The sequence below is a fragment of the Phaseolus vulgaris genome, chromosome 4, assembly GCF_051622355.1.
Source record: "Phaseolus vulgaris cultivar YP4 chromosome 4, ASM5162235v1, whole genome shotgun sequence".
NCBI lineage: Eukaryota > Viridiplantae > Streptophyta > Magnoliopsida > Fabales > Fabaceae > Phaseolus > Phaseolus vulgaris.
In genome coordinates this window covers 13,526,250-13,541,922 of record NC_143501.1, presented here as the reverse complement: position 1 = coordinate 13,541,922, position 15,673 = coordinate 13,526,250, and the positions used below count along the sequence as shown (strand labels likewise).

Below are 15,673 nucleotides of genomic sequence, written 5' to 3'. Positions count from 1 at the left end.
TGTTGTTGGTTGCAGGAGGATTTTTGCTATCAAAGTTGGGAGGGTGAGAAACATTTATACCCTTTTTGAGACCTAGGGTAGTCTAAAAAGACACACATTTGAGACTAAGCTGACAGCTAATCAAGTCTAGGACTAAGGTTGTGAACAAAATGGGTAGATCCAAAGACTAGAGTAGTTAAGGGGTGGAGAGATTGATGAGAGAATAAAATAGAGGGAGGAATTTCATTGTTGAGGACCTAAGAAGAGATGCGATAGATGAGATAGCTTAAGGTGAGAACAATATCGCCCAAAAATTGTTGAGCAACATGATCATGAAGTAAAAGAGTTTGAGTTGTTTCAATAAGGTGTCAATTCTTACCCTCTGCCACCTCATTTTGTTGAGGGATATATGCACAAGAAATCAGATGAAGAATCCCATGGGAAGACATGAAAATATAAAAGGAATGGGAAGGGTACTCATGAGCTTTATCAATACAGAAAGTATGAATATAAACATAAAATTGATTTTGATTTCATTATAAAAGGATTGAAAATATGAAAAACAACTCAAAACAACTTTTCTTCAAGAACAACCAAGTACATAGAGAATAATCATCAATGAAAGCTACAAAATGTTGAAATCCTAAGTAGATCTAACACAACTCGGTCCTCAAATCTCTAAGTGAACTAAAGCAAAAGGAGACAACTCATTTGGGGATACTCTGAGGAAACAAACTACAACTAGGTTTTCCTAATTCACATGATTTCGAGGACAAAGTAGACAAATTAGACAAAAGTGGTATAAGGTCTCGAAAGTTGTTAAGGCTAGGATGACCCAATTTGTATGGGTGAGAGAAGGTGACTCTACCACTCAGTCACCTTGAGCTAATGTCACAAGTAGATAAAGGCAGTTAAAATCTGCTAAGACCTTACTCTCTCAAGCACCCGTTCTCATGAACAATTAACAAGCTGAGACGGTTAAAAATAATTCCAATTTAAAGTTCTATTTCTCATAGAGGGAAAGGAAATATGAATGGTCAATTTTGTTCCACCAATGACACAACATAATTTACTGCTCATGCTTAACTAGACTCAACCCTTCCAGCAAGAAATCTATCCTACCTCCGGATGAACTGCTAGTGCCACATCACCAAATAAAGTCTCTGGTCGTGTTGTAGCCACAGTCAAGAAGTCACTCCTACAAAACAAGTAATCTCTAAACCATCAATGCTAACAGTAATTGAAAATCCAAAAAGGTGCATCCATAGAGTATGAAAATAAAAGAAAATGGAAAGATGATGATACCAGCTTTCTGTAGTCACTAAAATAGACATTGAAGATTAAATATTTCTAATTCATATGTTCTGGTGTGATGATCAATAAACATTTCAAACACAAGCAGACATAAGTAAGACTAAGGCATATTTCTATGTCAATAATCTGAATTTTCAAGCAAACAAAGAAATAAGACAATGGCTAATGGTGATAGGGAACTGTTCTCAATGATTCCATTAAGGTCTATACTCTAGGGCCCAAGATCTATGGCCCACTTTAGAAGTTGTGCATCCATGGATTAGAGGAGAATTAGTTATGGGGAAGGAAAGAGAATACTGGATGTTATAGAGCTGGTGGAGTATAATGTAGGGATATGGGGTAATTAATCCATTAATTGGAGTCTATTACAGCAGCATACTTTCAGGTATACTATTATCCAGCATGCACCTTACGTCATTGTATCTTTTTCTTTTCAGTACATGCAACTAAACAAATATAGTTTCAGCTGGACAGATAGTGACATCTCTGTACAACGTAATTTTCACTTCCCAGAATAAATAGAAAGCATTGTTTATTGTTTTTCTATCAAATCCCTTTGCTAGAGTTCAATTTGTTTTCCCTTTCTTTCTCCTCCAACGCCTATCAGCACCAACAATGACTACTGTGCCCAAAGGCAGATCCTGTGGATTAATGGGTTTTCAGGACTATCAAAAGGATTTTATGACAAGCAAAAGCGAAAGAGAGAAAAGGAATGAATGCATTTAAATCTTGGGAGATAGATGACCAAAAATAAGACCTCAAAATCTGTAGAGACAATAGACAGAGAACATAAGCCAATGGAATAACGAGAACAGAAAAAAGGAAAAAAAAATTAGTAAAGAGACAAAAACACAGAAAATATAGATTTATGAGAATAAGAGAGCAATGAGAACAAGATTGCAGGAGAAAAAAATGAGAATAAGAACGAGAACCAGAGAAGTAAAAAATAACTTATGATGTAAGAGAGCAAACAAGAGAAACATGATAGTTAAGAACTTTGACAGGGTTTTCTACAAACTCCAACCCATTTTTTTACTGAAAACTACCTCCAAAAATGCCCCTCTAATGTTAAAAAATTGGAACCTCTAATGTTATTTGGGACACCATAAAAACCTTACATTTGAATAAAAACCCTAAATATTGGAAGCACGCTATTGACAACTCTGACATTTGAATAAAAACCTTATGAAAACATGAACTTGCGTTTATAAAATATAATATATATATATTATATTATATATATATATTATATTATATATATATATATATATAAACTTTAAATAATTTATCGGAGCATCCACAACGTACCTTCCGGCAACCCGGTACTTGATATAATACAGAAATCCAGACTCTTCAGAATATTCAACTTCCTAACCATAAAAGCAAAGGTTCAATCTGAGAATTCAAGAACCAATTAAGTAGTAAATATTAACAACAGGACAATACAATCTAAAAGAAAAGTTGCTTACCAAGTCAGAAACAGCAGTTTGTAGAGTAGGTGACCAGTTTACCATATATGAACCTGAAGCAAACAGAAACTTAAAATATCTGTATCATACAACTCTAGCTAAAATTTAAAGTGCGAATAGAACCTGCCGAATTGAAAATCACTTCAAAAACCAAGTTAACATCATTACGAGAAAATAAAGTCAAGCTTCTTTGAGAATAGAAAGAAGTTTAACATTCAGGGAGTTGATACAAAAAATACTGAACTTTTAGCACAGTTATAGATTTACAGAACCCTTTTATCATATCCAATGGAGCATGTTATATGTTATGCCTAAAAAAATCCTCTTGTAAATAGCAGATTGTTAGGATAAAATATATTCTCAATATCTCCAAAATAATTAGGAAAAAAATCTCTTCAGAATCTTCTTATCCATTTCAACATATTTTGATTTCCTTTTTCAAATGTTTTGATTATAATAAATAGAGGAAGTTTAACATTGAAGGAGTGGATACAAAAAAAAAAAACTGGACTTTTAGCATAGTTATAGACTTACAGCACCCTCTTTGTTAGCACGTCTACCCACTGATCAAGAGCAGGAACATGATAAATATAGAGTTGGTTGGCCAGAACCTTCTCTCGAAAAAAGAAAAAAAAAAAACATTAATCTCCATGTATTTAGTACGATTATGAAAAACTGGATTGTGAGCAATGGATACAGCAATATAATTGTCACATAAAAGGACTGAGTGGTGTAGGAAATTTGCAGTTCTGTGAGCAGAGTATAAATTCATGATAGTTCAGTAGATGTTTGAGCCAAACTTCTATATTCTGCCTCAGTACTGGAACAAGCAATAACTTCTTGTTTTCGAGACCACCAAGATATTAAATTAGGACCAAGAAAAAATGGCTGCTCCTGGAGTAGAACGTCTATCATCAGCATCTGATGTCCAATCACCATCACAAAAAGCTTTTAACGATAACGAATGATCAAGATATGCATGTTGAAAATGCAATCCATGAGACAAAGTTCCTTTAAGGTACTGTAATATGCATTTCACCACCACCCAGTGAGAATCAAAAGGTTTAGCCATGAATTGACAAACTTTGTTCACAGCAAAACTTATTTCTGGTCTAGTTAGCATGGCATACTGCAAAGCACCCACCACTGAGCGATACAAAGTTGGATCAGATAACAAATCATCATGGATTTCTACTCTGCTCACAGAACTGAAGATTTCCTACGGTACTCCAGTCCTTTAATGTGACAATCAAAGTGTTGTAGCCATTGCTCACAATCTAGTCTTTCATAATCGTACTAAACACATGAAGATTTAGGTTTTTTTTTTGGTGCGAGAGGATGTTCTAGCCAAGCAGCTCTGTATCTATCATATTCCTTCTTTATTAGTGGGTAGACGTTCTAACAAAGTCGCTATCTTCAGCTGGATTTACGTTTCTTTGAAACAAACTAAATGTGAAGAATTGTTCATCTGAAAAATCTTCTACTTGAGTTTGAGGGGGGATGTTAGTAAGAATTGTTAGTGTACAGCTATCCAACTGTTTGTTTATTTTTTAGTGTACAGCTGTCCAACTGTTTGTTTGTATGTTAGTGTGTTTGCTTGTATGTTAGTGTACAGGTGTCTAACTGTTTACTAGTATGTTAATGTACAGTTGTCCATAGTAATATTCATATTAGCTAACAGTAGGCGGTAGCACATAGGTGCTAGGCGGTAACACGCAACTACTGAACGGTGCAAACACTATAAATACTTGTAATATTCATTTAACTGAGTTGTTCAACTAATAAAATTTCTCTCATTCAACTTCTCTAAGAATAACCAACATCACTCACTTAAATTTGTGGAAAAGATAAGTTTTGAGTATATAAAATAATGGTTGGGAATGTCTTGTGTGAATACAAAATTGGAAATAGCGGATATATGTTTAAAAAAACAGTGCAATTTCTCATCCAAGTCACACAACCCAACCGCAAATCAGGGTAAACCTGCTCCAACCCCCAAAATTCAATGCTAGGTGCAAACAGGACTATAAATGACAAGAAACTCATAGGATCATATGATCATATGATCATATAAGTATTATTGCAATTTTGACAACAATGCTTCCAAGATTTGACAAGTTCAAAACATTCTAGAACACTAAGTGTTTAACTCAACTTTTGAGTTTTTCTTTAAAAGGGAGAAGCTGAATCAAACACATTCTCTAAGTAACTCTCAAAAAATAAGTTGCACAAATTTTATAAAAGGAACCTTTTAAAAGAAGCTGGTTAATTGAGATTGTAGAAAACAATTTACCATGTAGTTCAAATTTTGGAAGTATTTATATTCAATTATGGAAGTGCGTAGAATTTTCTCATCAAATTATTTAAAAGGAAACATGACTTAATTCTAAAAACCTAAGTTAACATTAATTTGGTTCAAAGAAGTTAACATGACAATAATTTAGCCAATTATTAAAAAATATCAATTGGCTTCCATAAACATTGAAGGTTGATGGCTCCTAATATACCTTAGAAGGGAAGGAGGACAGGTAAATACGAAAGGGCTAGATCATTCTACATGATATTGACACTCACCATTCAAATCCCACAATTCAATCAACTGAGCCTACTCAAGGAAACACTTTATTAATAAGTGACATTTACTCCTTCAATCTCACCCCAACACAAGCAACTATTTCTTATAAATAAGCTAAATCAAACAAACACCAAAACAAAAGTGTAAATGAAAGATATACTATATTGTAACTTCATTTTTATACCTTGATAAATCAAACCTTTCTCATGAAGTCTAACAAATGCCTCAACTACAGCTTCTGCATAAATTATAAGCCAAGGTATCAGTATATATTACGGCATGAATAAACAAATGCTAACAATACAAGTTGGATTTATACTGATGAGAAAAATCAGGTAAATTTAACTAACATTGGAAGAATACCACTAAATAAAAAGTTATCAAAATTCAAATTTGGACCAACTATCTATAATTGTATGTTAAGAGAGCATAATTTTTCCAATATGTGCTTCTTAGTGAGAGTTCTAACGAGTAGAAAATTGTCTTACGACTTAGCTGCTCATCAAGAGTAAAGTGCTCTCTAGACCAATCACAAGAAGCACCAAGTCTCTTGATCTGGTTTGCGATAGTTCCACCATATCTGAATGAAAAAAGCAAATATTATGAGATTGAGAAGGATGGAGAGAGAGAATAAAAATATATCAATAAATAATATTTGACTGATAGTAAGTTAATCATAGGCAATATCTATTTCTACAAAATGCAGAACCTTCATGGTACAACCAACTCTATAGTGATCCAATTTCATCCATAGGGACTTTAGTTGATTGGCATACTCTATAATTGATTTACTTCCCTGTTTGGCAACCACAATTTTCACCTTTACATCATAAATTTGGGTAGCATTCTTGGCCTTAGAATAGTTTTGTTCTACTACCTCCCAAATTTCTTATGTTGAACTAAGGAACATCTAGGTATCACTGATTTTTGGAACCATTGAATTCCACAACCACACCATGATCATGGAATCTTCTTCATCCCAACATTTGAACTTGACATCCTTTTCATTATGTACATTATCAATCAAGTGACTGATCTTACCTTATCCTTTTAGGATAGTCTTAATGAGTTTAGGCCATTTAAGATAATTTTGTCCATTTAATCTGTAAGCAAAATGGACATTCTACAATTCTCTCAGTTTGGAATTTGTCCCCAGTTTCCATTCCAAAATTCACAAACTTAGCTATACAAGAAGATTATGTAGCAATAAATTTTTCTAGCAACCTATGCTGAAAGCAAGAAGCAAACATGTACTTGACAGAGCCCCTCCAAGACTAATACAAGTTTTTTATTTTTGAAAATTATTTTCTTAAAAATTGGATTTAGGACCTAACTCAACCGTACAAAATCAGCTTGAAAGATGAGGTTTACACCCCCTACCTATGTAATCTATTTTAGTCATATCACTAGTTGATGTAGGACTAACCTACCACCTGAGGTTTCAATTAGGCAACCTCCAAAGAGATTGCAACTAACGCAAACTAGGAGTGACAGCAATTAAGATGACTTTCCAACACTTCCGCTCACATTTAGGACTTGCAACATGGAATGTAACAAATGCAGATGGTCCAAAAATGGAACTAAGATAGACTAACACCATCTTAAAAAGTTAGATTGAGTTCAACCCAACCATACAAAACTGGTAAGTAAAATGAAGTTTGCATCCTATTTATATGCTTTTTTTTAGTCACGGTCACTAGTTAATATGAAACTAAACCACCAGCCTTGAGGTTGCAATGAAGGAAACTCCTAAAAAACTACAACTCAAGCAAGGTAGTGGTAACCACAATTGAGGCAACTTTCCAACATATTTCATTGATAATATTTCAATCAAGTTTGCCCTTTAAAAAGGCTAAATACTAACCTAACACAATTACCCAAATTTATAAAATAAATAAAGAGATTCCTAATTAATCATAAGAATTTATCCTAATTGATAAAATAAAGAATTAATTGCACCTTTTACCACCAAAGTTTAAAATAAAGACAACTTCTAATTAACCATATTTACAAAATGTCCTAAATCTCGTCCTCACATGGAAAAACAATAACAATCACAACAATTTTGTGGCAGTTTTTCCTTCAAACTTCTACAAATAAGGCACATCACAATTTAAAAAAAAAAATTGGAGATTAAAATACAAACAAAAAATCTTTGGAGGAAAAATTCTCAAAATTGTGGAACTTTGGGGGGGTACAATTAAGCCTAAAATAAGGACCATATCCAAAAACTCTCTTAATAAAATAAGGATCTACAGTCAAGATTTTGATATCAAGATCTTATTAAGATAGGAAAAGATAAACAAGAGAAACTGAAATAAATGAAGAGATGTGATTATCCCAATAAGTGATCTGCATAACATTCCAGTAAGACTATATTATTACGGAAGTTGAAATAGGGTATTAGGGAAAATTATAGTTTAGACATTAAATATAGAAAAATGGCAATCAAAATATTTTTTTTAGATCAGATTCTTATCTCTTAACATTTATCCTTTTTTTACATTGTTCATACACCAAAGATTTTACAATATTCCAGATTCTCATCTCTTGTGATGGGAAATGATGAGATTTTGTCCCTTCTTTTGATATGGGCAATTTATTGGCTGACTGCTCAAAATCAAAAAATGCAGGTGGAAGAAAAACAAGCAAGGATATGAAGATATACTTCTCTTTCCACTGCCAAACCCTTTTTGTGAATTCATCTCTATTCATTTCAGTCCTTTTTATTCCTTCGGAAGCAAGCATTCTTTCAACAACCAACTGGGAGAAAGAAAACAAAATTGAGTGGGAAACTAAGATATTCAACTGAATGATATAAGAAAACAACCATGGGGAATAAAATTCTGTCTGACAATATAAAACTGTGTAGTAAGAGACTTCTATATAAAACTGTGTAGTAAGAGACTGCAAAGCAATTGAATCTTGAATGAAATAATTGTCAAGGTGGACCTTTGAAAGAATAGAAGGCATTTAAAAAATTCAAAAAAAAGAGCTGAAGAAGAAATTCATATAGATAAAGATATCCTACAATAAATATGGCCATAAAATTCACAATAATCCAACAATAGCCAAAATAAATAATTGTTAACATTACACATTTTCTAGGTTTCTTTTCTTCAATAAAAACATTGATAATAAGAGCATAAAAGAAGCAAAAGGAATCCAATAAAAAAAAAACCCAAGCGGATACACTAGAGAACTTATCAAACTATCATTGTTTTGCATAATCAGGAGAATTATGTTATAATTAAGTGCATATTCCATTTTATATTTATTAGGACAGATTTGTTAGTGATTTTATTTTATTTTATTTGTACAGCTTTCAACATCCATTATTTCTGGCTTTCATTACCTATTATTTCTTTCCTTAATTAGGTTGTAAAACAGTTTATAAATAGAGACTGTAATCACATTTGTAAGATATCTTAGAAATATATTTCATCTATTTCTTTCCACTTGGTATCAGAGCTCCTGATCTGGGTCTGGGAGACTCTACTTCTGCAATTTTTTTTTAGCGGCCTTCATTGTTGTAATCATTGTCCTTGGCAGCCTTCATTGCTGCAATTTTTTTTTTTTTTGGACAGTCTTCATTGCTGCAACTTTCTATTTTCCTTATCTTTTCTCCATTGACCACCACCACCACCTTGCACCATTGACCGTTATTGCCACCACCATTGACCGCCGCCGACCACCACCACCGTCGTTGCTCGCTATAAACTGCACCGCGCGCCGGACCTGCCACTGCTCGCCGAAAACTGCCGCCGGCTGCCGGAAACCGCCACTGGAAAAAAATTTCGGCGGATTTTTTTTTTTTGTGAACAGGATCAAATTTTGCCAATCTGAAAAACTCAGTTGGTTTTGAGCTCTCACGGACGCCCTTAGTAAGCCATCTAGCTATTGTTCCTTTACTATGAGTGGTAAGAGTTCTAGTTTTTTATCCTTTAATGCTTCTAGTACTGAAAAAATCTAGATTATAGATTCTGGTGCTACTGATCATATGACACCTCATTCCTCTTCTTTTTCATCCTACACTCCGGCAACCCATATATTACTGTTGCTAATGGTTCCACTACCCTCATTAATGGTCGTGGGTAACATAACATTCACCTTCAACCTTCATTTCCTTTAAAAAATGTGCTTCATGTTCCCAAACTATCCAATAACCTCTTGTCTATTCAAAAGATTACCCAAGATTTAAATTGTGCAGTGGTATTTTTCCCTTCCCATTGTGTTTTTCAGGATCTTGCCACGGGGAAGACTATTGGAATTGCTAAAGAGCAGGGCGAGTTATATTATTTACAGCATGAAGAAAGTAAAAAGTGTGCTAGACTACAGGCACACACTTCTAATCTTCAACAAGGTTGTGAATCTTGGTCATCCTCTCAGATATGGCTTCAACAGAGACGTCTTGGTCATCCTCCATTTAGTACCCTAAAGTCCTTATTTCCTGTTTTATTTACAAAAGTGTCTGCTGAGTCATTTCATTGTGATGTTTGTCAGTTTGCTAAACACCATCGGACAACTTTTCCTCCCAATGGTAATAAAAGTTCTAAACCTTTTGATCTTATTCATTCAGATGTATGGGGACCTTCACCTATTCCTAATATCTCAGGTTCAAAGGGTTTGTTTCATTTATTGATGATTGTACTCGGGTTACTTGGATATTCCTCATGAAAGATAAGTCTGAAGTTTTTCACTTATTTGTAAAGTTTTACAGAATGATTCAAACACAATTTGAAAGTCCAATTAAGAGATTGCGTTCTGATAATGGAAGAGAATATGTGAACCAAAACCTTTCCAAGTTCCTTCAGGAAAATGGAGTTGTTCATGAATTAACCTGTGTGAACACTCCTCAACAAAATGGGGTTGCTGAAAGGAAAAATCGTCATCTCCTTGAGGTTACTCGAGCTTTACTTTTCCAAACATCTGTTCCTAGATCTTACTAGGGGGAAGCAATCCTAACTGCCGCTTATTTGATTAATAGATTACCCTCTCGGGTTCTAGAGGGTGTTACTCCTATTCAGGTTATGACCACATTCTATCCTTCTATTCCCATGTTTAATAGTCTTCAGAATCGTATCTTTGGTTGTCCTACTTTTGTCCATGTTCATAGTCCTTATCGGGGTAAGTTAGATCCTCGCGCTATCAAATGTGTCGTCATCGGTTATGCCCCCAACAAAAAGGGGTACAAATGTTATCATCCTCAAAGTCGTAAAGTTTATATTTCCAAAGATGTCACCTTCCATGAAACAGAGTCTTTCTTTCCCAGTTCTCAGCTTAAGGGGGAGAGTATTCAAGAAGTTGAGGACCTTTAGTTGCCACCTTTTCCTTTGTTGCAGGATTTCGTTCTTAAGGAGAATGACAAAGACCCTATGCCAACATCATTACCAGAGAAGAATAATGAGGACAAATACTTTGGGAAACAATATCAACAAAGGCAACAAGAACCCGTCCTGATCGAACAACAACTTCAATTGTCCGAACCGGAGGTAAGAACTCATACCTATGAGACTTTTGAGGACACATTAAATGAAACTAGCCTAGATGATTTACCTATTGCCTTGAGAAAAGAAAAAAGATCTTGTGTCAAATATCCTATATCTCAATTTGTATCTACAGAAAAACTTTCTATGCAGCACCAGAGTTTTCTTTCAGCTATTGATTCTATCAAAATCCCTACATCGGTACAAGAAGCCTTAAAAGATGAGAACTGGATTCGAGCCATGAATGAAGAAATGAGCGCATTAGAAAGGAATGAGACTTGGGAGATTGTAGAGAGACCAAAAGATAAGAAAGCAGTGGGTTGTAGGTGGATATACACAGTTCAGTATAAGTCTGATGGCACACTGGATCGGTATAAAGCAAGGTTGGTTGCAAAAGGGTACACTCAAACCTATGGGATCGATTATGAGGAGACTTTTGCTCCAGTGGCAAAAATGAATACAATCAGGATTATTCTCTCCCTGGCAGCACACTTTGGTTGGGCAATGCATCAATTTGATGTTAAAAATGCCTTCTTGCATGGAAGCTTGGAGGAAGAAGTATACATGGAGATTCCACCTGGTTATGGTGTTGTTAATCAAGGGAATAAGGCGTGCAGACTTAAGAAGGTCCTATATGGTCTTAAACAATTACCTCGTGCTTGGTTTGGAAGGTTTACTCAAGCTATGGTATCTTTGGGGTACCGACAAAGCCAAGGTGATCATACTCTGTTTATAAAACATTCTCATTATGGTAAACTCACTCTACTTTTGGTCTATGTAGATGATATGATTATTACAGGTGATGATGAGATTGAAAAACAAAATTTGAGGGAGAGACTATTTGCTCAATTTGAAATGAAAGATCTTGGGAAGTTGAAGTACTTCCTTGGGATAGAGGTTGCTTACTCGAGACAGGGCATCTTTATTTCTCAAAGGAAATACATCCTTGATCTTCTCAAACGGACCGGTAAGTTAGGTTGTAAGCCCACCGGAGTGCCAATAGAGCAAAATCATAGGATTAGGAATGATGAGGAAAACCCAAAAGTGGAGAAGACACAATATCAAAGACTTGTGGGAAAACTCATTTATCTATCACACACTAGGCCAGACATAGCCTATGCAGTTAGTGTGGTTAGCCAATTTATGCATGATCCAAGAGAAAGACACTTGCAGGCTGTAGATAAAATTATTCAGTACTTAAAAGCCTCTCCAGGAAAAGGATTGCTATTCAAAAAAGGGGAAAACTTATCCATGAAAGTATATACTGATGCTGACTATGCAGGATCGATTGTTGATAGGAGATCCACCACAGGCTACTGCATGTTCTTGGGTGGAAATCTGGTGACATGGAGGAGCAAGAAGCAAAATGTAGTTGCAAGATCAAGTGCAGAGGGAGAATTTAGAGCCATGGCTCAAGGGGTGTGTGAACTCTTATGGATGAAGATCATACTTGATGACCTAAAAATAAAATATGAAGCTCCTATGGGCTTGGCGTGTGATAATAAGTCCGCTATCAGTATTGCACACAATTCGGTTCAACATGATCGAACAAAGCACGTAGAGATAGATCAACAGTTTATTAAAGAGAAGTTGGATGATGGTCTTATAGCCACTGAGTACATCCCTTCAAGACTCCAATTGGCAGATATGTTTACTAAGGGACTTCCCACAAAACAATTCGAAGATCTTACTTGCAAGTTGGGAATGATATATACATTTACCAACTTAAGGGGAGTGTTGCATAATCAATAGAATTATGTTATAATTAAGTGCAAATTCCATTTTATATTTATTAGGACAGATTTGTTAGTGATTTTATTTTATTTTATTTGTACAGCTTTAAACACCCATTATTTCTGGCTTTCATTACCTATTATTTCTTTTCTTAATTAAGTTGTAAAACAGTCTATAAATAGAGACTGTAATCACATTTGTAAGATATCTCAGAAATATATTTCATTTATCTCTTTCCACTATTGTCATGTACATTCTTTAGAAGGCTCATTAAAATATTAACTCAGAATAAACAGAACAGTATTAATTTTCCTTAATAATTGTAGCAAAAGTGCAGCACCCTTACTGACTCTTGGGTGCTGCAGTTCAGTTAGACAGTTATCACCTTAAAATTGTTCAATTAGTTGCTTTTCTGTTCAGTTAGTTACACAGCTGTCACTGTGATAGCATCCCCAACTCTATATAGTGTCTTCTTTAACTGTTTTGTAAATATGTGAATTCATTTGATTAATAACAGTAGTTTTTTTCAACTCTCTTCCTACAAAATCTTGTCTTCCATTTTCCTACCCAAAGTTGTACAATTTAAGAAGGGGCCCATTATTTCCATTTAAACACTCGGCCTTTACAATTTACAAATAATTCACAACTGCAACAAGTCGTCAGTAGAACACATCCAAACTACATGGAAAACTAACTATCTGCCGCAAATTCCCTAAATCAACTCCGAAGTCTATCGTCGTCAGTAGAACACATCCAAATTACATGGAAAACTAACTATCTGCCGCAAATTCCCTAAATCAACTCCAAAGTCTATCGAAAATAATGGACAAAGTCAAGCCTAGAAAGAAAAAACGTGAAGTCGTCAGTAGAACACATCCAAACTACATGGAAAACTAACTATCTGCCGCAAATTCCCTAAATCAACTCCGAAGTCTATCGTCGTCAGTAGAACACATCCAAACTACATGGAAAACTAACTATCTGCCGCAAATTCCCTAAATCAACTCTGAAGTCTATCGAAAAATAATGGACAGAGTCAAGCCTAGAAAGAAAAAACGTGTTACATCTTATGAGGTACTGCTGTATACACACAGAGAGAAAAAAGACAAGTATAAGGAATAACAAAAATCAGCATAACAATTAACAAACCTGAGTTGCAATTCCAGCATGATCAGTCCCCGGAAGCCAAAGCGTTGGCTTTCCCTTCATGCGGTTGTACCTAATCATAATATCCTGCATGGATATATGGATAAGCATGATAAGAAAAACATACATATATTACACATGCAAAAAATTCAGAGCATCCACAACTTGGTCTCACTTAGCCAACTAAGACAAGAGAGAAACATAAAATGGGAAGAAATAACAGTTTCATTTTTTTCCAATTTGATATTAAACACCCTATGCGCACAAATAACAAGAAACCAACCAAAAAAGTACACGGCTTAAAAATGTTGAATGAATTGAATCGGAAATTCATTGTTATAATTACCTTACTACTTAGAAAAAAGATGGAACCTTAAGTACCAACATACAGAAAATACGCTTAACTGCATTACTGTTTGTCATAGTGTACATAAATAACATGCATGGACTAGAAATAAAATAAAAAATTGAAACCTCAAGTGTCACAAACATGGCATGACCCATGTGCAGAGAACCAGTAACATTAGGCGGCGGCATCGGTATCACAAAAGGATCACTTCCCCTGTCAAAGTTCGGCTTAAAATACCCTTGAGACTCCCACCTAGTATCCAATAATCACAATCAAAACATAGCTAAAAATAAAAACATTCAAAATTAAGACATGTTGTAGTGCACTTTGACATTCAACCACAGACCAAATAAACTAGAAAAAACACACATCCTTCAAAGTTTAAACCCTTACAACTTAAAACCAACATAAAAAAACGGAAACCAATAATGAAATTACCAAGACTCGAAAATGCACCAAAACAGCCAGAACCAAATTTTGTATCAATACAAAACAGCAAGGGATAAGAATTAAACAACTTCAAAGAACAAACTTATATCTGGCAAAGTTCTTCCGCGGCAGAAATAACATCTAAACAACTTTTTGTTGTGCCAAAATAACATATCACTAATTTCAAAAGCACACATACCAATTGTATATGCGTTCCTCCGCAGCAAAGTCGAAGGATTTGGCAATCTCGGGAGATCTAAAGACACCATTTTCTCGGTCTGAGGCGACAACTGAAACACAACACAGAAACGAATTTCACTGTGCTAAACCCAACTACGTTAAACCAATACCTCTTCGTTGTAATGCAAGAAAAAAAAAGTGTAATACAGAAAGTTAGAACGGAAGAGATAATGCAGTTGGAAAGAGGAAAGGGAATTAGGCAAAGAGAACCTGAAAGATTACGGCGAGTGCGAGAGAGAGGAATGCGAGGAGCACGAGGGAAGAAGAAGCGAGAGGAGAAGGGGCAGAAGAAACGAGAAGAAGAACAAGAGTAATAAGAAGCTGATAGAGAGAGCATCGTCGACATGGCTCACGGCCTCACTTCACACCACCAACAGAACAACCATTCAGCTAAGCAGCAGAAATGGATGTGATGAGGAGGGGAAACGCCGCACCTTCCACGTTAAAATGGATAATGATATATTCACAAATCTAATTTTTTTTTATACGATCACATTACATTTTCTAATATTATTATTTTAAATATTTTTATATTATTTAATTATAAATTTATTTTTTATTATATATATTTATTTTTAAACTTATTATATCATTGTATAAAAATGGTTAAATTGTCATTTTTCATAAATAAATTCACAAATATCTTACGTTTTGCTAAAGTTTTTTTATTCAATTCTCATAGGCTTTAATAAAATTCAGAAAAAGGAAATTCCGCGCTAATTTAAAATGATAGTTTTTTGTTTTTTTTTTATTATTGAAAGTATCTTTATCTATTAATAGTAGTGAATGGGTCTTCTTAATAGTCTTTTATTTTGTTTTGTTAAAGTTTTTGTTTCAATAATTCTCTTAGTTATGAACTATCTAACATTTGAGTCATGATATAAAAATAAACATAAAGATTGAGTTTCTGGTGATGATAGTAGGTTCAAGTCTTTCTTTACATGGATCACCT

At 34.6% G+C, this 15,673-nt stretch overlaps 1 protein-coding gene across 2 annotated transcripts in view; it reads right to left on the bottom strand.

The window, feature by feature from the left end:
* Positions 1 to 15,202, bottom strand: part of EMB2247 (protein EMBRYO DEFECTIVE 2247) — a 37,067-nt gene extending 21,865 nt beyond the window's left edge. Inside the window, exons 1-10 of one of the 2 annotated variants that reach the window (XM_068646254.2) lie at positions 14,932 to 15,202; positions 14,681 to 14,771; positions 14,178 to 14,304; positions 13,707 to 13,790; positions 8,006 to 8,100; positions 5,826 to 5,917; positions 5,522 to 5,575; positions 2,763 to 2,815; positions 2,602 to 2,663; positions 1,102 to 1,177 (exon numbers count right to left, since the gene is read on the bottom strand). In XM_068646254.2, coding sequence (XP_068502355.2) covers positions 1,102 to 1,177; positions 2,602 to 2,663; positions 2,763 to 2,815; positions 5,522 to 5,575; positions 5,826 to 5,917; positions 8,006 to 8,100; positions 13,707 to 13,790; positions 14,178 to 14,304; positions 14,681 to 14,771; positions 14,932 to 15,067 — 870 coding nt within the window. In that variant the 5' untranslated portion in view covers positions 15,068 to 15,202. The remainder of the gene's footprint in view (positions 1 to 1,101; positions 1,178 to 2,601; positions 2,664 to 2,762; positions 2,816 to 5,521; positions 5,576 to 5,825; positions 5,918 to 8,005; positions 8,101 to 13,706; positions 13,791 to 14,177; positions 14,305 to 14,680; positions 14,772 to 14,931) is intronic. The other variant, XM_068646256.2, reaches the window with a different exon arrangement.
* Between the last annotated feature and the right edge of the window lie 471 nt (positions 15,203 to 15,673).